Source organism: Nicotiana tomentosiformis, chromosome 5, assembly GCF_000390325.3.
Source record: "Nicotiana tomentosiformis chromosome 5, ASM39032v3, whole genome shotgun sequence".
Taxonomy (NCBI): domain Eukaryota; kingdom Viridiplantae; phylum Streptophyta; class Magnoliopsida; order Solanales; family Solanaceae; genus Nicotiana; species Nicotiana tomentosiformis.
In genome coordinates, this window is record NC_090816.1 from 127,977,170 (window position 1) to 128,003,270 (window position 26,101).

At 37.0% G+C, this 26,101-nt stretch overlaps 1 protein-coding gene across 1 annotated transcript; it reads left to right on the top strand.

Moving 5' to 3' along the window:
* The first annotated feature begins 22,620 nt into the window (after positions 1-22,620).
* On the top strand, positions 22,621-24,530 carry LOC138893142 (uncharacterized). The gene is made up of 3 exons (XM_070176915.1): positions 22,621-22,857; positions 22,989-23,316; positions 23,899-24,530. Exons 1-3 carry the CDS (start codon positions 22,621-22,623, stop codon positions 24,528-24,530), a joined length of 1,197 nt encoding a protein of 398 aa, XP_070033016.1.
* Positions 24,531-26,101: the final 1,571 nt, after the last annotated feature.

Consider the following 26,101-nt stretch of genomic DNA (forward strand, 5'->3'; position numbering starts at 1 on the left):
TGTTTTTAAACTTGTGTGCATGATTGGTTTGGAGCCCTGAGGGCTCGGGTGAGTTTCGATTGGTTTCGAAATAATTTTTCATGATTTTTGAGTGCTGGTTCTAGTTTTGTCGCATTTGCGATGTTTTGGTCGCAAATGCGGCCATCGCATTTGCGAAGCCTGGGATGCTGGGCAATTTTTGCATTTTCGATGAGCCCTGCCGCATTTGTGAAAGTTGGTCTTCGCATTTGCAAAGTTTTAGTCGCAAATGCGACCTTGACAGGAATTCCCCTGGTTCGCAATTGCGATAAGATTTTCGCATTTGTGGGGTTTGCATTTGTGAACCGCATGTCGCAAATGCAACTTCTACAACTTGTTAAGTGTTGAGAATTTCGAGACTTAGTTTCATTTTCATATATTTTGAACTCTAGCTTCGATGTGAGGCAATTTTATGAAGGAAATTTCATACCAAATCATTGGGTAAGTACCTATAATCAATTTCCAACTATATTTCATGATTTTATACAAGATTTAACATCAAATTCATGAGAAATCTAGGGAGAAACTTGGGGATTTTGGTAAAGTTTTGAATAGTGAAAATTTGGGATTTGAGAGTTGAATAAGACTCGGATTTAAAAATAAAATACATATTTGGACTCGTGAGGCTATGGGTAGTCAAGACCTACCCTTGGACCCGGGTTTTGACCGGGCGGCCCCGGGGTTTGACTTTTGTTGACTTTTTAGAAATCTAATAAAAACACAGCTTTATTAATTGAAATTGTTTTCTCTTGCATTGTGTGATGTATTCAAGTCGTCTTTGGCTAGATTTAGCCAAGCGGAGCTGAATCGGTAAAGGAAAAAGCTAAATTTGAGTATTGAGTTAGCCGAATTAAGGTAAGTGTCTTGCCTAACTTTGTTGAGGGAATCACTATTTGATATTGTTTGATGTATGTGGGGATGATACATATATGAGGTGACGAGCATATATGTATGTGTCGGGGTTAATCATGCTGGGGGGTAGGTTATATTATAATTGTGTCTTGTAGAATTATGTGACTTTCTTGCATCATGCCTTACTTGACTCCTAGATACTAAGAACATAGTGTTAAATGTTAGAAACTAATGTTTAGCTTGTTATAACTTGATCAAATTTGATGAAATTATGAGAACACATTGATGTGTCTAATTCGGTCATCACTATGCATATTCAAGAGTATATTATTACGACCATTATCCTTGAGATACTAGATTTTATACTTATGTAGTAAATCATTTGTGAGATTGGTTGGAATACTTGAATAATAAGGTTCTTGCGAGTTTATTGAACTATTGCTGTCTTGGAAAGTTATGATTGGGATTTATTGTAATATTCGTTTAAACACTCTCCTTGACGTTATTTATGCTTCCTGCCTTGTTTGTCATTGATATTAATATGCCTGGTAAGGAAGAGCGTAAAGCACGAAGGGTGATGTCGTACCATTGTTTATACATTATTATGTGAGGGAGAGTGTAAAGCATGAAGGGTGATGCCATGCCACATTATTGAGAGTAAAAGCACGAAGGGTGATGTCGTGCCATATCATTTGTGAGTAAAAGCACGAAGGGTGATGATATGCCATGTTATGCAAGTAAAAGCACGAAGGGTGATGCCTTGCCATTGCATTTATATTATTATACTTTTGTATCATTGCGAGTTCATGGCACGATGGGTGTTTCCGTGCAAGTGAGGACGAGGGACATGCATTATGTTGTGATATTCTTTTCTCGCTGATATCTTCATGTCTTACCTTGTATTGTTATGTCGTACTTATGGTTCTTATGTGACATGTCGTCACTATTCTGTCCTTATTCTCTATCTCCATTGTTGTTGTGTTGCCTATGCCTTCTACATGCTTAACTTGTAAATATCATGCCTACTTCCTCCTGTTATGATTGTATCCATGTCATATCTATTTTGTTGCACTTAGGTACGGTTCTTCTTCCATGTTGGCCATTCATGCCTATACTTGTTACATTATAAAGAACATGTACCCCCTTTCTTATTTGTTATATCTACCTTCATGCCTCCACTATGCTAGTTAGTTGAAGTTATAATCCTTTTCCCTAATTGTTGTCGTTACCTCTATGTTTTTCGCTTATTCTATTACTGATGTTCTTCTGTACATTCTCGTTTAATATTACTTCTTGCGTATTTCCTTCCTTGTCATTTCTGTTAACAGTATTTCTATCATTTGGTTGGTACTGTTTCACGTATATATGGTGAGGATGAGATAAATGCTCGAAGGATGTTGTCGTGCCGTTGGATTTGATGTTTTGAGTATTTCTCTCACACTATGAAAGTTTTGAGGTGATTGTTGTGGTTCATGGGTTTTCGTTCTAAGGAAAGGATTGGTAGAGATACGGGAAACTGTTGAATTGTGATCCTTTCTAGTTCCCTGTTATTGCTTGGTACAGTCATATCGTGTGCTCTATTTTATTATATTGTAGTATAGTCCCATTGTTAGTTTACATTGCAGTGTTTATCAATAAGTATCTTTTTACTCAAATCTCGTCATTACTTCGACGAGGTTAGACAAGATACTTACCAATACATGGGTTCGGTTGTACTGATACTTCACTTCTGCACATTGTGTGTAGACTTTTGGAGCGGAGCTGCTGGTGAAGTTGGGAGCTGACCCTGAAGATGTTCGTGTATTCCGGATAAAAGCTGCCACTAGTCCTTGGTAGTTTTAGATATTATTAATTTGTTAATGTAGTTTTCAAACAGATCGTGTAATTATTTGTACCAGCTTTGTAAATTCTAGTCTTAGAAGCTCATGATTTGTACTACCAGTTCTTGAGTAAATTTGTAAAAGTTCAGATAATCCTATTTTACTTTCCTACAAGTTCATTTGACTTGTATTTTTTATTTGTTGGCTTACCTATTGGGTCGTGTTAGGTGTCATCACGACTTATGATTTTGTTTTTAGGTTGTGACATAAGGAGTTAGTTTTATCCTAATAATATTGATATCCTTTCTCTCTATCATTATAGTAAAACTTTTCATTTTTCACTCCTTTGTAACGGCAAACCCCCTCTCCCCCCTTCCTTTGTTGTTGCCACCTTCCATCTCCAAATAATTTTGCTTATTTTATACATGTAATATATATATATATATATATATATATATATATATATATATATATATATATATATATATATATATATATACCTGTATATTAATAATGTGCTTATCTAGAAAAATTTATGGGATGTTCATGGGATGTTTAAGATATAAAATATTTATACTAGAAATATACCATATACATGAAAATTTTCAAGAAAAAACATATGCATATATCTAGTATATTTGTAGAATATTTTAGTATAAAACTTAATTACTCTAAATATACACTATATATATATATATATATATATATATATATATATATATATTTGTAAAATATATACAGTGTCAAAATTAATATACTTATACATCATTAAGATTTAAATATACAAATATGAAAGAAATCATAAACCAAAAAATGTAAAATTAGTCAAATACATGTTAAATAATATGTGTAATATCCAAAGAGAAAAAAGAAATGGAATCAATAGGGTTGGGGATTAAGGAAGCTTAGGATATAAATAAGGGACAAATTAAATCATTATGTTACAAAATGTGCAGAGATCTTAGGCATATTGTTGGGGTTTCGGTTTTGATTAGGATATGCAATATAGGAAATATTGTTTTTGCTACTATTAATATATTATGTTTGTTGCTATCAAGATGTATTATGTTTTTTAATATTGCTTAGTTACGTAAAGAACCCTTTTGTGATTCTAGCTAATTCTTTGAAGTATATAGATATCTTTTGTATGTTCTTCTATATTAACACTGTTATGTTAAAATAATGTAAGTATATTGTTGTAATCCTTAAAAGGTTTTTCCTCAAAACAAGAGATAGTAATGATATTTTAAAAATTCAACAAAAAATTCCTCTTTTGTTTGACTTTTTGGTCAAAAGGCTTCCCTTTCCTATTTTACTTTATAAATTTGATGGTCGAGAAATGAGGAAGGTTTTTAGTGTATTTATTTGGGTAAATAATTCAGAAAGACGCTATGTTTGTAATTTTATTTAAGTTATAGTCTTATAGAATATAGATATTGTACTTCATACAAAATTATACTCCCTCTGGTCCACTTTAAATTACTTATTGGTCTTTTTTTATGGTCTATAATATTTAATTTTTTTAGATATCAAGAAGGAATTACTCCCCCCCCCTCCCAAGTTGCCTTTGAAATAAAGAGTCTTGAAGTATCTATTATATTTTCAATAAATAAATTAACGTTATTATGGTCGATTTCATTATTAATTAATGTTACAAGATAAATTCCTTAATATGTGTGAAAACAACTTAAAAATTAATTAAAATGGACATGATGGAGTAATAATCAAGTTTCCTATAAATATTATAATTCATATAAAACCACATTACGGACTATTAAGTTTTGTGTGAAAATAGCATGGGCTAGCCAGTTTTTGGACTGGTCATTGAAAAATTGTCACGACCCAAAATCCCGTCACAGGCGTCGTGATGGCACCTAGTCTTAGAGACTAGGTAAGCCGATTTCAATTACATTTTTGAAGTCATTTTTAAAAAAAAAAACTAACAGCGAAAATAATTACAATACACAACCTCCCAAGACTGGTAGTACTGAGTCACGAACTCTAACTGAATACATGGAATGATCACGAGGACTGAATATACAATACTGTTTGATTACAAATTAACAGTACAATAAAATAAAAAGACTCCAAGGGACTGCGACAACTAAGCAGCTCTACCTTGAATCCTTACGATCCCACTTTAACTCTGCTCAAGTCCGATGTCTCCAATACCTGGCTCTGCACAAAAATATACAGAAGTGTAGTATGAGTACACCACGGTCGGTACCCAGTAAGTATCAAGACTAACCTCAATGGAGTAGAGACGAGGTACAGTAAAGACACTCACTAGTCTAATAACCTGTGCAATATAATATACAAAATAATAGGAAACAAATAATAATAAGGGCAGGATAAAATAACCAGTGAGATGCACAATAGACAACAAGAATACCATTAATATCACTCAACAATTAATAAATACAATTACACCCAATTAAATCAAGTCCTTCAAATACATATCTTTCACATATAATTCTTTCAGATAACTCTCTTTCAAATATAATTCTTTCAATAAATCTTTTCAAATATAATTTTCTCAAATAAATATCTTTCAAATACAATTCTTTCATATAATACTTTCTAAGTAAAAATCCTTCCAAATAAATATTTTGAATATAATTCTTTCAATTAAAAAGTTACCATGTGACACCTCATTTCATAATCATGAAAATACGGATCTCAACCCATTTTTATATTTTTCGTAAACACGGGTCTCAGCCCATTTTCATATTTTCACGGCACCTCGTGCCCATAATTAAATCATCATATTTTTTCGACACCTCGTGCCCTCATTTTATATCACAACTGCACGGGCAATTCACGTGCCAATTATCATTATCATATCATCACAGCACCTCGTGCCCACATTTTATATCACAACTGCACGGACAATTCACGTGCCAAATATCCTCATTATTTACTCACAGCACCTCGTGCCCATATTTCATTTTATAATCCGCCTGGCAATAGCCACATGCTCTCAATTACAACATAAATCAGATTATTATCAATTTACCAATAACAAGATAAATTGCACAAGGTATAAAAATAAACACAAGAAAATCACAACATCACATAAAAATTATCAACACCACAACCCCACATCATCACATATCATCCCTGACAATAGCCACCCTTATCGCTCCTATTTTCACCCTTATCGCTCCTATAGCCACCCTTATCGCTCCGCCCAGACAATATCAATAGGCACCCTTATCGCTCTTATTGCCACCCTTATCGTTCCGCCTAGAAAATATTCTAACAAATACAACAACAGTGAAATACCACCCTTATACCCACATAATATCAACGGTGAAATGCCACCCTTATATCCCCAAAATAATAACTCACACAATACAATAATTTACACGAAAAATTAACACGATAATATAATAAAATCAATTCATATCACAATTTGCCCAATGGCCACAACCAAATTTTAAAGATATAACAAAATTAATTAATTTCACAACAAATAGCTCAAGGCTCCACACAATGTATATAACACCCAAAAATAATCAATAGAGATAGAAATTACTCAACATAAAGCAAAGTCTTCATTAAATTTAAATTTTCAATAATTATATAAACACCTCTTCTTAAGCTCATTTAATTAATTATTTGCCGAAAAAATTCATAATGAAATTAAATCCCACGAATATCAAACTCATGGAATTCACATAAATATACAGGTAACATGCACATCAAATCGTCATATAAAAACAAATTCAGTAAATGCGAATTGAAGCATGGCAAACAGATGACTAAATAAATGCCAACAATTATCCAATTTACTACACAATATGTCCAAGATTCTAACTCAATAAAATTTGCACATATAAGCTCGAGTACGTACTCGTCACCTCACGTACACGACTTTTCATATTTCATAAATGGCACACAAGATTCGTTTCCTAAGGGGTAATTCCTTCACTCGAGGTTAGGCAAGATACTTACCTTTTTGAAGTTAGGCCGATATTCCAAAATAGCCTTCTTGCTTGAATTGACCTCCGGACAGCTTAAATCTATCCAAATTAATTGTATAACTTCATTAAAATTCATCGGAAATAATTCCGGATAATAATACGTCGACTTAAAAATTTATTCCAAAAAGTTAACAAAAGTCAACGCGGGACCCGCCTCTCGGAACCCGACATAATTTTTATGAAATCCGAACACCCATTCCGATACGAGTTCAACCATACCAATTTTATCGAATTTCAATAATAACTCGATCTCCAAATCTGAAATTTAAACCAAGAGGGTTTTCTAAATTTTTTAACCCAATTCACTAATTTAGTGATAAAAACAATAATAGATTCATGTAATTTAACCAAAATCAAGTTAGGAATTCTTACCCCAATATTTTTCTTGAAAAACTCTCGAAAAATCGCCTTACCCGAGCTTCCTTGGTCCAAAAATGGAAGAATTACACGAATTTGGACTTTATTCTGCTGCCCAGGGGTTTGTTCTTCGCGAGACTCCCCTCGCGTTCGCGATGAACAAATTCTTCAAAAGTCATTTTCAAACTCTTCTCATATATCCTCTAGTATAATGGTCATAACGTTTTGTACAAAACTCCAAATGATGAATTGCTTAACTTTCTGAATACTAGACTCCAAGGGCTATAACTTTTATTTGTTACTTATCTCCCAATTCTTTATAGATTATGAGATATAAGCTTCCAAACTCAGCCCTGCGCAACAGAGATTTCCAAACTCTTCCCAGACAGCCTATAGTGTATCCACAATAATGTTTCGTATACAACTCTAAATGATAAATGGTTCACCTTTATGAAAACTAGACACAAAGGGCTACAACTTTTATTTTTGGATCATCTCCAAATTCCTTATAGATTGCGAGATATGAGCTTCTAAATTCAGACAACGAACAGCAAAATTTCCTTCTTCGCGAACACGAAGAACAAAGTCCTAACGGCAAAATCCTTCTTCGCGAACGCGAGAGGCTCCTCGCAAATGTGAAGAACAACACCAGAACCAGCAACCAGCATCATCAAAATACCCAAACTTGCTCCGGAATCACCCTGAATCAAACCCGAGGCTCTCGGGACCCCGTCCAGTCGTACCAACCAATCCCAATAAATAACACGAACTTGCTCGAGGTCTCAAATCACATAAAACAACATCAAAGCCACGAATCATACCCCAATTCAAGCCTAATAAATTTTGAAATTTTAAATTCTATATCTTGTGCCGAAACACATCAAATCAATCTAGAATGACTTCAAATTTTGTACATAAGTCATAATTGACATAACGAAGCTATTCCAATTTTCAGAATCGGATTCCGGCCGCGATATCAAAAAGTCAACTCCGCAGTCAAACTTCCAAAAATTCATCTTTCGCCATTTCAAGCCAAATTCCCCTACAGACCTCCAAATAATTTTTCGAACACGCTCCTAAGTCCATAATCACCATACGGAGCTATTGACATTATCAAAATTTCATTCTGGAGTCGTCTTTACACAGTTCTGACTACGGTAAAAATTCTAAGACTTAAGCTTCCGTTTTGGGGATCAAGTGTCCCAAATCACTCCAAATTATCCGGTAATTGAATTCAACCACGCACGTAAGTCAATACACATAATAAGAAGCTGCTCAGGGCCTTATGCCGCCAGACGGGGCTTAAATTCTTGAAACGGCAAGTCGGGTCGTTACAAAAATAGTGGGCATTTATAAAATCATTGAAAAATAGTCATTATTTTGCTGAAACAAGGAAAGTTCCAGCATAATATGCTGGATTATGGAGCTTCTGCATATAAACTTCCAGCATATTATATTGGAAGTTTAACATATTATGTTGGAATCTCATACGTAAAATCTTCAAACTCAAGCATATTATGCTAGAATGTTTCCGGATTTTTAAAGGTGTTTTTATTCAGATTTTATCTTTAAATGAAAAAATAGCTAAATTTCGATTACTTTTAAAACTAGGGTTATTTTTCAATTACCAATTATAAATCTAGCTATTTCTGATTTTTTCCCCAAGTTTTGTCTCTCTTTTTTCTTTTTTGAACCGATCAACCCAATCCAACTTTAAAAGGGTTTAGCTTCATCGCTAACCTATAAATATTGGGTTATTGGTTTGGTTGATAGTTGCGTCGAATTAACGAAAAGGCAGAATCGTCGGTTCCAGAGAAGAAAATTAGTTGTTTGACACCACCATTATCACTATCCAATGGCGACTCCAAAAAATTAGTGGCTTAAAGCGAAATTTAATAAGAGACCTTATATTTTTTTATTAGTATATATACACACATATATATAAAAAAAGGATAGTGTTGTCATTTTTTCATACTTGTTGTTTATAGTATAACATGCTTAAATGATAAAACCTTTAACTTCACATAGTAGTATTATCATTTATATTAGTAAGAGGTAACTTAAATAAATTGGATATAAGACATGTATTTTCAATAAAATTCAAACTCAAGTATATTGTAAAAAATAAGACATGTAACCTTTGATTTTGTTGTAAAAAATATATTTACTAATATTAAGATCTAAGTAATTTAATTCAAAGCTCTAAAATATTTTTAGTGTTAAAGAGTAGATAGTCTTTCTTTTTTTCTTTCTTTCTTTCTTTTGTCCAAGGTTTATTGTATTTTTTTTTTTTTTTTGCAAACTTTGATATTGTCTAACTTAAAATAAAATCATAAAATCCATTATTAGAAAATTTTGGGGACCTAAATTAAAGCTCTACTAGTCTCCTAATCGAGCCGTGTGTCCATCCCCTGGTATTCTTAATTAAATTTTATAGAGTCTCAATTAAGATAAGACATCAATCAGTGAATGTGTTATTTAGTTACCAAATGTGAATGAAGCTGTTGAATAACACGTTCATGGGCAGTGGTCTATAAATAATTGTTGATCATTAATGAGGGTGGCTCAACGTAACTGATGGCTTAAAACTAAAATATATTAAAGGACCTTGAAATTTCTTTCATAATATCCATATAATATTGAGACAAAAAAAGTGGCGAGAGAACAACGTATAATATGTGGGTTAGGCGTAAGTCATATGGCATTGGACTCCCTATAAAAAAATATAGCATTAAATGAAAATGGTAAAAGGATTGAGCCTATTATCGATCGTGTTTTGAACCTTACGATACTTGTCTCTGGGATTTCTTAGTTAAAGAAAATAAGACACAAAAAGAACTTAATTACTGATATGAGGATCTATCAAATGTGACAAAAAGAAATAGCTAATTTAGAGAATTTGATTTGAAATTAGAAAGTAAAATAGTGAAAAATATGAAAAAAAAAAAGAAAAAAAAATAGAATTTATGAGAAGATAAATATATTATTTAATTTAGTGAGAGAAATATTTTATCCTATTAACTCATTCAATCCTACATCTACCAAATTTAAATAAATATTAGAATTTAAAATATTTTATCAATAATTATATAAATATAAAAATGTGACGAGCCCACTTCATTAAGCCCAAAATGTCATCTTCTTAAAGGCCCAGTTTGGTGACACGTGTCAACTGACGTGGCGCGCCCAGTCAAACAGAAGAGCCAATAGGATTGTGCCACGTGCCCAAATGACAAGGCATGCTAAGTCAAATTAAAGGGCCAATAAAACCGCGCCACATGTGCAAGTGACATGTTCTGGCTAATTAAATGCGGCCTTATCACACTTCAATTTGATTGGTCGGAAAAAGTTTGTTCTTAACATAACTCTTTCCTCCCACAACTATAAATAGGGGTCATCATAACCCAGAAAAAGGACCAAAAGTTATAACAAGAAGCAAGAGAGAGCTCGTGGATCATAACGCTGCAGATTTCTCTAAAAGCTACAAGCGTTCAAGTGTTCTAAGGATTAAAAGCTTAAGACGAAGATTCAAGAACAAGTTGCAAGGCTTTGGACTAAAAATAGGTCAAGATCAAGATCAGGCCTCAAACACTTGGATTAAAATAAAATAAAATTCAAGATTAAGCTCAATAACTCTTTTATTTACTGTTAAAGAGTAGAATCAGAGGATTCATAGAGATTGTAACACTCAAATATTTGAAATAAAATACTACGATTATTATAATATTTTTCATCTTAATTTTATTTTTTCAATGCAAATTTATTGTGTACAATATAATCTATCAAAACGTTATATTCATCGAAACAGTACAATACAATATAATATTTTATAATACAATACGAAAACAACCGTTCAAACAAGATGCCTTTGTTGGTTCTTGGTCGCAATCACGTTTGACATTCCAAATGGGAACAAAGTCTATCCTCCTTCCCAGAGACAGTTTTGTTGATGCTAATTATACTTCTTATTTGTTCCCCATTTTCCCAACAATCACCAGTCCCCTAGCTAGGGTAAATGTAGGCTAAATGTTTAAATTTGTCATTCAATAAGTGGTTACATTTCCACAAAATTCTCCACTGACCATAAAGTGATGGACACGTGTGATCCATTAGTGTGAAGGATATCGTTAGACGTTAATATTAAGTCTAATAATGCTTTGTTAATCAATCAAATTCTTGTAGCTATAGTAGCTTAGGTTTTACCACTTTTCAACATTAAGTAAAATTTATATATATGTTGATTACTGAAGTTTTCATTCTTTTAGGTATAGTGGTGGGGTCAATATGAAAGAAAATGTTACACTTCACATTTCCTTACGTAGAAGTACGCCATAAGTAAATTGATGAAACCTCGAAAATGAGATGTTACGTCTCGTATTTTCGTACGTTAAAGTTTCGTCGTAAGTTAATCGACGTAGTTATTTTGAGATTATAAGCATTATGCTATTTTAAACATGTGATGAGTAAATTCGTGAAGGAGAAAGGGTATGCAAATCAAAGAAAATGAATTTCGTCCAAGTTTGACAATTTGGGATAAAATATGGTCCAAACTATAATACCCCGTATTTATGGACTAGTGCCATACGAGGTACCAGATGACCATGATAGTAAAAATGTATAAAGTGTGTTAAAAGTGAGTAATATTTTAAAGTAATTTGAGATAATTCTTAATTATATGGGTAAGTGATTAATTATTAAATTAGTGGGGGATTAATAAATTTGATTAAGGAAAAGGGGTGAACATTTGAATAAGTTTAAGTGCATCAACGTGGCAGCCACACATGATCCATTAAGTGACTAATATACTATATAGCAAGGTGTCCATTGAGTGATTCACCCCCTCTTTAGCCTTCTGAACGACTGAACGTAATTTGCATGCAAGCTAATGTATTGGCAATTCAAGAACCAGATTTATAACAATATGGCCAAGCTTGAAATGGCTGGTATCATACCACAAGTATTCATCAACCAAAACAACATCCAAACTTGTCTAATTTAAGTATTGGCAACAGGGAAGAGAGGGAATCAGCAATAAACAGATCACCTCAGCAAGCTAATGTTTGCGTACCCCCTTGAGATTAGAATATACAAGCATCGTTTCAGCACAAAATTAAGCCAAACTTGTCAATGGTCGGAGCTGGTATATTGTCAAAATCGTGTATAATTTCATACAAATTGTATATGTGATTTGCTACAATCAAATCTCATACAAGACTACTTAATATTTAGCAACGTGAGATTTTGCTATTCTAAGGAAGTACGGTGCAATCTTTCTCAAGAATATCATACGGAATTTTCCCTACTTCGATCCGTCGTTATGTGTTCTTCGTAAAAGACGTGTGTCAGAAGGATTGTCAAGAGAATCGGCTCAGGTATGTGAAGGCTAACCCTTCTTTCTTTTTGGCATGATCCATACGATACAAACGAAATGAGAAAATGCACAACTTCCATAAATGACTATATTCATAGAAATGCTAGAGATGCTTATGTTCTTGATTCCCCATGTATCCTATTATTCTATCATCTGTTCATGAGTCTCAGAAAATACGTAAGCTGATAAAGTTTATTTCATGATATTAATCAAAGGCATAATGTTCTTATGACATTCCAAGAGATTTTATTGACGTACTTCTCATGCATTGCATTCATTTACATTAATCCACGACCAGATGGCGTTATATACGTGTATATATATATGTATAGTATATGTATATGGGATATGAAAAAAGGTTACGGCGTTATATACGCACCACCACCTGATCAGCTAGTATACGTTGATAATTTTGCCCACAGTGACCGAGATGATATGATGGGATGCCCTCAGAGGTTTGATGATGTTATAAACGCATATACCTAAGCATGGTATGGAATTTATACGCATATGCATAATGTTGAAAATATTAATGATTCACAGAGTTATTCGGACTTACATGTCGAGTCTTTTACTCCATGTCTCTCTCATGTCTATTATTTACTGATTTTTATTCCTTACATACTCGGTACATTATTTGTACTGACGTCCTTTTTGCCTGGGGACGCTACGTTTCATGCCCGCAGGTCCCGATAGACAGGTCGAGAGTTCTCCAAGTAGGCTATCAGCTCAGCGAAAGGTGTTGGTACGCTCCATTTGCTCCGGAGTTGCTTGTTTGGTCGGTATGATTTAGACGTGTGTTGTTTGGTATGGCGGAGCTCTGTCCCGACCTTTATGACAATTATGTATTCTTAAAAGTTTGTAGAGAGATGTTATGTACGTAAAAGATTGTATGGCCTTGTCGGCCTATGTTCATTGTACGAGTGGTTATTTTAGTCTTATAGACCCGTATGTCTTATGTATAAGTTGGTATTTCATGTTGTATTCTATTTATCTCACGGCAGCCTCTTCGACCCAGTTATCTATGATAGTATAATACGAAAAGATATATTATGTTGGTACTCGGTTGAGTAAGGTATCGGATGCCCGTCACGACCCATCGATTTGGTTCATGACAGAAAATGATAGAATGACAAGTTGACTTAATTTTCACTCAGATATTTATTTGATATCACCATGAGATATAAGTAATTCTATCCAGTATCCATCACAGTTTAGGCCGAAAGAAAGAAATTACTGAATATTCATTATGTGTGTATAACTGTATATTGTGTTCTGATACACACATGTGCTTTATTGACCGGTACGCCATATCTATAAGCACTAGTTAAAATCGAATCTTATGCTACGCACTAATTGATGCGCACCAATTTAGGTAAAATATTCAATACTCGATTATATTCTTACCTGCTTACAAAATAATGACCAAATTTAAGAAAATATGTGTTTACCTCCTGTTTGTTAGAGAAAAATATCTCATTTTTCCCTAGATACAAAATTATTCTTCAAATGATGTTTGTCGATAAATATGAGAAAGAAATTATGCTACGTACGAAGAATGTTCGAATAATTCTTCCAATAGAACTTTTGAAATGCAACTTTCTTTTTTTTTGCCGATCTTGTGCTAAAGAATCTTGTACGTGAAAGTAATGTTGAAAAATGACATTCCTATAGACTATAGTTAGGTTTTTGTCAATTATTTTCCTACATAAGGATGTGTCACAATACACATATTTGTGTAAAATGACATATAGGGGACCTGGCTATTGTTTGGCTTTTCTCTTCTTAAGCTACATTTCATTGACATAAGGTAACAAGGACCTCACAATTTGGACCACTACACTATATTTCTGAATAATTCTAAGACTAATTATATATAAGTTAAACACATATTACATATGAATTATACATATAATATTATACATTTGCCGATTCGTTTTTATTTAACCGGTTGGTAGATGATAATTACATCATAATACGTGAAATTAGCCATTTGAAAATAAAAGACTACCTTCTATAACGAGTTAAAATGCACTAATAATATATAATTTTTTTACTATGTCAATATATATCATACTATATTATAAGTGTGAGCACTTTATGTTAAAGTTAATTTACAGATTTACCCATCAAAGACTAAGTGACAATTTTGCCCTTAAACCCAATACTATTTCAACAAAATATTTGTGTACAACGAGGTAAATATATATTCCAATGAAGAAAAGAAATAATTAAATTAGATTAGTACAAAGTGGGATCCATTAAGTGTAACGACTCAACCGATCGTTTTGAGCATTTGCACTTCGCTCAGTAGTTTGGGGGCACAAGTAGCTCCATATGATGTATTAGGACTTGTGTGCAAAATTTGAGTTCATTCCGAGTTGATTTGTATGTTTCGGCGCGAGTTTTTGGAAGTTGAAAGTTTGAAAGTTCATTAAGTTTGATTTGAGGTGCGTTTTGTCGTTTCGATGTTGTTATGCGTGATTTGAGACCTCGAGTAAGTCCGTGTTATGTTATGGGACTTGTTGTTAAGTTCGTACGGGGTCCCGAGGGGCTCATGTGAGTTTCAGATAGGTTTGGGTTGTGTTGCGCTCGTTTTTCTTATGTTTCGACGCCGTTTCTTCAAGCATAAATAGTACCACATTGAACAAAGAATCTTCAATTTCTGTTTTGATTAAAGAATTAGATCCGTATCATAATTACGGATTCATAGCGAAAAGAATCGTCAAATTTGGACATCGTATGAAGATTTTAAGGTCATTTTACTAAGAATTGGGTTGCTAGATTTTATTTTTCAGATTAATTACGAAATTTGCTACTGAGTTCGTATTTAAAAATCTGCATTATTTTCAAATATTGAAACAAACATATCCCCTTCATTATAAGGTCAAATGGAGTGATTAAAAAGCCTAAATTGACTGGAATTGCACAAGAAATTCATTGGAGACATCAAAAGTGTGTTTCGGGGTAGTTTGGCATGACAAACGAGGCAGAGTAGCTGGACGGAAGCATATAAATCAAGGGTTTGTTTATTTAGTCATATTTTGAGTTAGGGAGCACAGATTTGGATGATTTTTGAAGTGATTTTCACCACAAGAATTGGGGTAAGTGTTCTCTACTCAGTTTTGATTACATTTTATGAATCCATCTTTATTTTTAGCAATTGGTTGATGAATTTAAAGAGGAAAATTAGGGGTTTAGGACTAAAGTTTCATAATATAAATTTTTGAGTTTTGAATACCGATTTGGAGTCGGATTTGAGTGAAACTAGTATGGTTGAACTCGTAAATGAATGGGTTGTCGGATTTTGTGAGTTTTTTTGTGTTCCGAGGCGCTGGCCCGGATGTGATTTTTGGCCGGATTTAGGATTCAACCTTTATCGGTTGGATTTGTTTCCTTTGGCATTATTTGATATATTTGAATTGATTTTGTCTAGTTTCGAGCCGTTTGGGGGTCATTACGCGCGGGATGGCATTTTTAGAGCATCGTTTGGTTTGCTGGGTATTGGATTTGGCTTGTTCGAGGTAAGTAACACTTCTAAACTTGGTGCTGAAGGTATGAAACCCCAAATTACGTGTTATGTGTTTTGGTGTTGAGGTGACGCACATTCTAGGTGACGGGCATGTGGGCGTACACCGTGTGAATCGTGACTCTGTTATTTCTGTGGTACTTTGTAATTACCTGATCTTATCTATAACCATGAAATCTCTACGTACTAGAGCTATTGAGTTGTGATCCGTGTTAGAAACCATGTCTAGGCTTCATGCTTGTTCTGTTGGGAGCCACCGAGGTCGTATTGCTGTTGAATTATTTGTTGAAATTGCAATTTCATACTCAGTCATATTTATTCATTGCATATCATATGCCAGTCTCTGTTGCTATTTATTGACACATCATATCATCATTTTGGGCTAGTTTTATGGCATTGTGAGCCCGAGAGACTGGAGAGATTGATGACTGAGTGAGGCCGAGGGCCTGAGCTATGAGTGATATATGTATATTTGTGAATCGGGTTGCACGCCGCAACGAGCCTTCTGGCTGTATATATGTGGATCGGGTTGCACGCCGCAACAAGTATCATTGATTTATGCCATGATTGGATTGATATAGCGCTTGGGCTGAAGGAGCCCCTCCGGAGTCTGCACATACCCCCAGTGAGCGCGGTTGATTTATATTGAGGGGTGGATCTTTTTTGGACATGGATCTTGTCCGAAGCATTTATATTTGGGGATGGATCTTCCCCAGGCTGCATTAGCCTTATACAGTACTGAGTGACTGACTGTCAGTTGCTATGTATATATTCGGGATGGATCTTCCTTGGGCTGGATTGGCCCTATATAGTACTGAGTGACTGAGCATGTCAAGTGATTGAGCATAATGAGTGGAAAGTGAGACAGAGAGATTGGATACTCTGAGTGTGTGAGTATATAAGTTCATCTCTGAGATACATTGCCTTGACATGCACACATGACATATATCTGGAAAAAGGAAACATCTTACTTATTGTTGAAAGGATTTTTGGGAGAAATCACAATTTTCAAACTTATTATTTTTGGCGATTTCGATAAAAGATTTGCGTTTTCACTGATTCTAGAACTGTGAATGAGCTAAGCATTTTATCTTTGAGTTACTTCTTTTATTACTTTCATTATGTTGTTATAAACTGTTGTTGGCTATTGGTGTTGGACTCCGGCCTTGGTTCCAGCTCATCACTACTTTCAACCTAAGGTTAGGTTTGTTACTTATTAAGTACATGGGTTCAATTGTACTCATACTACACTTCTGCACCTTGCGTGCAGATGTTGGATGTTGATGTTATTGTGATCGACGGGAGCTGGAATTGAAGACGTACCTGCATTCCGGTAGTAGCTACCTCTTGTTCATGGTAACCTTAGATTTATAAAAATCTGTTTATATATATTTCGAATAGATGATGTATTTATTTCATACCAGCTTTGTAAATTCTAATCTTAGAAGCTCATGATTTGTACTATCAGTCCTTAAGAAATTGATAAGTAGGGATTTTGACTGCTTGTTTGCTCTGTTTTACTTGCGTTTTAGCTCAAAAATGCTTAAAGTTATTCCCGAAAACTAATGAAATGTACTTTTGTACGGGAATATTGGAAAATGAGCCAAAGGAGTCAAAATCAACTCATAAAGGAGTCAAAAGTGGACAAGGACCAAAACAAGGCAAAAGGCCCACAATGCGGACCGCACGATACTGTGTGCGGTCGCAAAACAAAGAAAGAGCCATGTCAGTTTTTCTTCAGAGTATGCGGACCGCACAAATATTGTGCGGCCGCAGAAGAGGAGATTCAGAGATCTGGTTTTGGGCAAAGTGGAGGAGTGCGAACCGCACCATAATTGTGCGGTCGCAGAATGACAAGTGCGGCCGCACTCAATATTATGCGGCCCGCAGAAGTCAAAGATCAGAGAGATGGGATTTCAAGTTCAAGAAGAAATGAGAACCGCACCATTTTTGTGCAGACGCATAATCAAAAGCGCGTACGCACACATTTTTATGTGGTCCACAGAAGTCTCACACAACCAGAGCTTAAGATCAAAGAGTGTGGACCGCACTCTAATTGTGTGGCCGCAGAAGCAAGAGTGCGGCCGCACTAACAAATGTGCGGTCCGCAGTAGTTGAAGGAGTGAGGCCGCAATCTAGAATTGTGCGGCCGCAGAACTAGAACCTGTTAAGCCAAGTCTCATTGTGCGGACCGCACACATAATTATGCGGTCGAACAACTTCCGCAGGGGCATTTTTGTCAGATAGTTTCAGCTTAGTATAAATAGAACTTTTTGTCATTTTTAGGATAAGTTTTGTTTTGGGAGAGCACCTAAGTCGTTTTTCTTTAATATTTTGAGTAATATTGTACTAGATTAGCTTCTAAACATTAGATTTTCTTTCCCTAATTAGCTATTATGCATTTTATCTTAATTTCTTCTTGTATTTCTTCATTTTTCATGAGTAGCTAAATTTCTAGCTAGGGTTGTGGCACAATCTTATTGTGGGTACTTAATGGGTGTTTGATTTAGGACTTGTTTGTGATTGGGTTAGTAATATTTATCCTAGTTCTTGCTTGAATTCAAGAATTAATGGTTGCAAACATTGATTCATGCCTAATTGACTTAGTCTCTACTTGAGAAAGAGAGACTAAGTCTAGGAAAACTTGGCTAACAAAAAATTGGGGTGAACTCAAGAAATTGATAACCCCAATTAAAGGGTTGAATCTAGAGATAGTAAAACCCGACTTGAGCATTATTCACTTATTTTGTGCAATACCTATTTGGACTTGAGAAAGCCAAATTGGGCAAAACCACTCAAACTACCGAGAGGCATAGAGTGGGTAATTACTTGTGATTGCTATATTGCAACTCCGACCAATTAGGCTTGTCCTAGAGTTTTCAACCCATTAGGTAACCACCTAGGTGGAAGTCACGACCCTAGATCTTTTATCATTTAAAAAACAACCAAAAACAAAAATATTGTCTCCTAGTTTTATAATTGCAATCAATAGTTTAAAGTAGAAGTAGAAACAACAAACAAGAATGTGGAAGTGTAATCTAAGGCATATTGTACAATTACACTAAATATATACCTAATCCCAATTCTAACTCCCTGAGGATTCGACCCCGACTCGCGTTGGGTTTTATTATTGCGTCGACCGCCTCACTACCTATATTTGTGGTGTGAGTTTGGGCGACATCAATTTTTGGCGCCGTTGCTGGGGAGTTAAACGGATTTAGCTATAGGTACGAGAATGGCTCTCAACAACGAGCCCATTGGTAATTTTCCATGGTGGGAGGAAGTGGACGATGATCAAGGAGATGAGGTTCTTCCTGAACCTCAAGCAAATAGGCGAGGCCAACCGCCTTATGATAATGTTCCCGTCCCTCCCCCACCTCCACCAAGAGCGGCAGCGCATCGGGTGTTGCCGAACAAGGGTTATGCTAGTGCTATAGTCCTGCACCGCATTAGGGCAGGTGACTTCCAAATCACTAACGTGATGCTTACACTACTTGAGCAACGGGGATTCTTCACCGCGGCTCCATATCAAAATACTTACAAGCATCTCAAGGGGTTCGTCGATACTTGTTGGGGGATTAAGCAAACCAATGTTTCGGAGGACGCGCTGAGGTTGAGGCTATTTCCTTTCTCTTTACGGGGAAAAGCATTGGATTGGCTGGAGAGATTGCCCAATCATTCCATACATATATGGGATGAGTTGGCCGAAGCATTCATTGCCAAATTCTTCTCTCCGGGGCACATGACTGCACTACGGGATGACATTCTAGCATTCAAGCAAGAGCCCAATGAGCCATTGCATGAGATTTGGAAAAGATATTGTACCATAGTTAAAGAGTGCCCAAATAATGATATGACCGATGACATGATCCAACAAACCTTCTACAGGGGGATCAACACAACAAATCAATGTATGGTAAATCATCTCGCCGACGGGAACTTCATGAACACACCTTATGCTGAAGCTTGTGAAATTTTGGATGAGATGGCGGATACCTCATCGGCATCGCAAAGTAGGGCCAATGTTCTGCTAGGTAACCCCAATATCATTCACCTACACAAGAAACAACATGATCATGGTCAAGATATCGTAGAGTTAACAACCACAATGAACCAACTGGCCAAAGCTCAGTTGCAATAAGTTCAAGGGCCGAAACAAGTGAATGCGATGGAAGGTGTAAATATGATGATGGTCAAGAGACGATAAAAAGGTCAAAAAGGGCAAAGCCGTCTGGAACAATTCATGCAAGATGATAGTGAGTATGACCAAGGTGATTTGTATAATGAGCAAGAAGAAGAAGTGCAATACGTCAACAATTATCAAGGTCAAAGAAACAATGCTCAAAATCAACAACAATGGAGATCACAAGGAAATTGGAACAATCAAGGCCACTAAGGCAATTGGAGTGGTGGCAACAACAATCAAGGCAATTGGGGAAATAACAATAATCAAAGCAATTGGGATAGTCAAGGAAACCAAGGCAATTGGCGTGGCTACAATCAAATCAGTTAGGGAGGTAATCAAGGAGGGTGGAACAACAACAACAACAAACGGGGGTCAGGTTTTCAAAAACCCCCGATGTTTCAACAACCGGGCAATCCACCTCCCTATCTTTCTCAAGGCCCGAGATCTTCTAACAATGAGATGGGACGGATTGAAAAGATGTTCAAACAAATGATGGAGAAAAATGCTGACTCCGATGCTTAATTAGCCTCCCACAACACTTCAATCCGCAATTTGGAGGTTCAATTTGGTCAAATCTCAAAAGCATTGAACACTCGTCCTAAGGGGGCGCTACCAAGTGATACGGTGGTGAACCCAAAGGGTGAAAATAATTCGGGACATGCTATGGCCGTGACTACGAGAAGTGGAAAAGGTGGAGATGCAACCACCTCAAATCCAAGAAGAATTGTAGATGATGATGTTGTAGTTCAAGAAGATGAAATTCCAAGCAATGTGGTTCAAGCTAATGACGAAGTGAGAATTGATATTGATGAAAATGTGGAGGGGACGCAAGAAGAAGTGAACTCATCTAGGGAGCACATGATTGACATACCGGAACCGGTAGCGCCAGAGGCTAAGGCACCAATGCCGAGGCCTCCTTCCCCATACCCTCAAAGGCTTGCAAAGAAAAATAGTGAGAACCAATTCAAAAAGTTTATTGACATGATGAAGTGTTTGTCTATCAATGTACCATTGGTTGAGGCATTGGAACAAATGCCGGGTTATGCAAAGTTCATGAAGGACTTGGTCACCAAGAAGAGGTCGATGAATTATGAAACTATCAAGATGACACATCAAGTGGGTGCTATTGTGCACTCAATGGCTCCGAAATTGGAAGATCCGGGTGCTTTCACAATCCCTTGTACTATTGGGAGTGCCGACTTTGCCAAAGCTTTATGTGATTTGGGAGCAAGTATGAACTTGATGCCCTACTCTATGTTCAAAACTTTGGGAGTTGGGCAACCAAGGCCCACATCTATGAGGTTGCAAATGGCGGATCAGACTATGAAGAGACCATTAGGTATTATTGATGATGTGTTGGTTCGTGTTGATAAGTTTATTCTCCCGGCGGACTTTGTAATCCTTGATTATGAGGTTGACTACAAGGTGCTTATTATCTTGGGTAGACCTTTCCTTGCTACGGGGAAGGCTCTTGTTGATGTGGAAGCCGGTGAGCTCATTTTCCGGGTGGGTGACGAAAAGGTAGTTTTCCATGTGTGCAAATCTTTGAGGCAACCAAATAGCAACGAAGTTTGTTCATTCGTGGATCTAGTTACCGATGTAATTGTTGATGATCTGTGATGAATGTTGAGGATACCTTGGAAGTTGTATTGCTCAATCATGATGATGATGAGAAGGAAGGCTTTGTGGAATATGTCAATGCTTTGCAAGGAATGGGGTCATATACTTATGAACCCCGAAAATTGTCCTTAGATCTTGAGAACCGGAAGACTCCTCCAACAAAACCCTCAATCGAGGAGCCTCCCACTTTGGAGTTAAAGTGTTTGCCTTCACATCTCAGGTATGAGTTTCTTGGCCCTTGTTCCGCTTTACCTGTTATTCTTTCCTCTTGTTTGACTAACGTGCAGGTAGATTCTACTTTGGCGGTGCTCCAAAAGAGAAAGAAAGCGATACTCTGGACATTGGTGGATATTCGGGGTATAAGTCCCGCCTTTTGCATGCACAAGATTATTTTGAAGGAGGATGCCAAACCCTCCGTTGAGCATCAAAGAAGATTGAATGAAGCAATGCAAGAGGTAGTGAAGAAGGAGATCATAAAGTGGTTGGATGCCGGGGTAGTTTACCCCATTTCCGAGAGCTCTTGGACCTCTCCGGTGCAATGTGTCCCAAAGAAAGGGGGCATGACTGTGATCACCAATTACAAGAACGAATTGATTCCTACAAGAACAGTGACTGGGTGCAGAGTGTGCATGGACTATCGGAAGCTCAACAAAGTCACTCGGAAAGATCATTTTCCGCATCCATTTCTTGATCAAATGCTTGACAGGTTGGCCGGACGAGCTTTTTATTGTTTCCTTGATAGATATTCCGGCTACAATCAAATTCTCATTGCTCCTGAGGACCAAGAAAAGACTACTTTCACTTGTACCTATGGTACTTTCGTATTCTCGCGGATGCCACTTGGGTTATGCAATGCACCTGCGGCCTTTCAACGGTGTATGATGGCTATCGATACCGACATGGTGGACGATTTTCTTGAGGTCTTTATGGATGATTTCTTTGTGGTTGAGAATTCCTTAAATGATTTCTTGAACAACTTGGATAAGATCTTGGCAAGATGTGAGGAGACAAACTTGGTGTTGAATTGGGAGAAATGTCACATCATGGTCGACGAAGGCATAGTCCTCGGCCACAAAATTTCAAAGCATGGTATTGAGGTCGACAAGGCCAAAATTGAGGTGATCTCTAAACTCCTTCCCCTACATCCGTGAAGGGAGTGAGGAGCTTCTTGGGTCATGCGGGGTTTTATCGCCGATTCATCAAGGATTTTTCTAAGGTGGTGAACCCCTTGTGTAAACTATTGGAGAAGGATGCCAAGTTTCATTTCAACGAGGAGTGTATGAAGGCATTTGAATTGCTCAAGTTCAAGTTTACTACTACTCCTATTATCACTGCACCAGATTGGAGCTTGCAATTTGAGCTCATGTGTGACGCTAGTGATGTGGAGGTCAGAGCAGTTTTGGGGCAGCATATCAACAAAATCTTCCGCCCGTACTTGATGGGTACAAAGATGATTGTTCACACCGACCACGTGGCGCTTCGATATTTGATGAGCAAGAAAGATTTTAAATCAAGACTAATGCGGTGGGAGCTTCTATTGCAAGAGTTTGATCTAGAGATTCAAGACCGCAAGGGAAGTGAGAATCAAGTGGCGGACCACTTGTCCCGATTGGAGGAGGAGGGGAGGCCACGTGATGGCCTTGAGATAAATGATTCATTTCCCGACGAGAAACTCCTAGCCATTTCTATGACGGGGATGCCATGGTTTGCCGACTTTGCCAATTATCTTGTGAGTGGCATTGTACCGAATGAGTTATCTTCAAACCAAATGAAGAAGCTCAAACGGGATTGCCTTGACTATTATTGGGATGAGCTGTATCTTTTCCGGATATGTACCGATGGTGTGATCCGATGATGTGTGCCGGAGGACGAACAAATGAGGTATTCTTGAGGCTTGCCACTCTTCACTATATGGTGGTTACCATGGTGGAGCAAGAATGGCGGCAAAAGTTTTGAGTTGTGGATTCTATTGGCCTACTCTCTACAAGGATGCTAGTGAGCTTGTCAAGTGATGTGATGAATGCCAAAGGGCCGGTGGGATCTCAAAGAAGAATAAATGCTTATCGCCGCCATTGTTTTAGAGATAGATATTTTTGATGTGTGGGGTATTGAATTTATGGGTCTATTTGTTATCTCTTGTGGGAATACCTACATTCTAGTTGCGGTGGATTATGTATCTAAATGGGTTGAGGCCATTGTTTTGCCTAACAATGAAGCAAGGAGTGTGGTGGCATTCTTGAAAAAGAACATCTTCACGGGGTTTGGTATCCCAAGAGCCATTATTAGTGATGGGGGCTCGCATTTTTGCAACAAAGCTTTTGACACCTTACTTACAAAGTATGGTGTTACTCACAAAGTGTCGACCCCCTGCCATCCTCAAGCAATCGGACAAGTTGAACTCTCCAACCGGGAGATAAAGAGTATTTTGTCAAAGACAGTCAATGCCAACCGGACGAATTGGTCAAGAAAACTTGATGATTCTCTTTGGGCTTATAGAATGGCCTACAAAACACCGATCAGGATGTCTTCATACCGGTTAGTGTTCGGAAAGACATGCCATTTTCCGGTAGAACTTGAGCATAAGGTCATGTGGGCTTTGAAGAAGTTGAACCTTGAATGGGATGTCACTGTGAATCTAAGGGTGTCACAATTGAATGAGCTTGATAAATTCTGGTATCATGCCTACACAAGCTCGTCCCTTTACAAGGAGAGGATGAAGTACCTCCATGACAAGTACATCCACAACAAGGAATTTAAAGAGGGTGATCTTGTGCTATTTTTCAATTCCTGATTACAGATGTTTCCGGGCAAGTTGAAGTCAAAATGGAGTGGCCCTTTTGAAGTGGTGAATGTAACCCCCTTTTGGTGCTCTAGATTTGAAAAATAAGAATGATGAAGTGTTTAGAGTCAATGGGCATCGGGTTAAACATTATCTTGGCAAGGTTGATGACATTGTGGCAGTTCTTCATTTCAAATGATTGGTAATCTGCGTCGTGCCGCAACGTTAAATCAGGCATTTCTTGGGAGGCAACCCATGTGTTTGTTTTTCTTTTTCGTTTCTTCTTTGTTAGATAGGTGTTGTTTTGTGATAATTGGTTTTGAATTGTATGCAGGAATGAGTGTCCATTGCAGGGATTGTGCAAGAAAAAATGGCTAAGTGTCACAAAAAGTGCGAACCGCACCAAAATTATGCGGACCAGACCAAAATTATGTCGACCGCACAATCACTCTGCGGCCGCACAATTCTGTTTGCGGTCGCACAACTGGAAGATCAAAATTTCATGATCTCTGAAGTTTGGCCTGTCAAAAATCCTTAACAAAGTGCGGCCTCACACAAAATTATGCGGTCCGCATAAATTCTGCGGCCGCACTCACTTTTGTGCGGTCCGCAGAACGTTTTCGAAGGAACATGTAATGAGTGCGGAGCGCACTCAAAATTGTGCGGCCGCACTCAGGTAAATTCTGGACCTGACGGGTCAAAGTATTAATAGGGCTTTTCTCAACATTTTACACTTTACATTCTCTGAACCTTCAAGCACTAAGCAAACGCAGTGCATCCCCCACTAATTCTCAAACTTCAAGCATTTCATCTCTAGATTCTCAGATGCATCCTCCATCACTGGTATGTTCATTTCATCTTTAGATTTTTCATCTTCTCTTAGTTTTGTTCTTTTGTCTAGGGTTGATTTCATGCCTAAAAATATCAATTGTTAGGCATCTTTGCTCAAAATCATATGGGTAGCTTCATAATTGTTAATTGGGGCCTGGGTAAATAGCTAATCATGCTTAATTGTTAGGTCTGTGTCTAATTCTTGCAAAACTTGTATGAATCGTAAAACAGTGCCATGTTAATCCAAATTGTGCGGCCGCACACACTCTCGTGCGTTCCGCAGTCTTTAAGTTAGGGTATCTATATGCTTGAATTGTGCTGACCGCTCTCAAAAACTATGCGGTCCACGGTGAAATTGTGCGGCCACACTCAAAATTGTGCGGTCCACAGTGGACTTATGCGGCCGCACTCAATTTTTGTGCGGTCTGCACTGCTGAATGATCATAGACTCCAGTATTCTGAACTTGAGGCTGTGAGGTCACACTCAAAATTGTGCGATCCGCACTTTTGACTGTGCGGCCGCACTCAAAATTGTGCGGTCTACACTTTTGGTTGTGCGGTCTCACTCACTTTTGTGCGGTCCGCACTCGGCAGTATGCAGACGCACTCATTTTTGTGCGGTCCGCACTGCCCCTCCTGAGACTGTTTTACTGCAAGTGTTATGTATGCATCTGTAGTTTACAAATCTAACTGATTCTTATCCTTATGCATTGCAGACAATGGTTAGATCACATGGCAAAGGAGATATGTCA

Bases quoted from the DNA above. Each gene is read 5' to 3' on its own strand.
- LOC138893142 (XM_070176915.1), top strand. From the start codon at position 22,621: ATGGCTATCGATACCGACATGGTGGACGATTTTCTTGAGGTCTTTATG. The intron at 22,858-22,988 runs GTGATCTCTAAA...CTATTGGAGAAG, and splicing joins TCGACAAGGCCAAAATTGAG to GATGCCAAGTTTCATTTCAA. The intron at 23,317-23,898 runs GTGAGAATCAAG...CCTACATTCTAG, and splicing joins GATTCAAGACCGCAAGGGAA to TTGCGGTGGATTATGTATCT.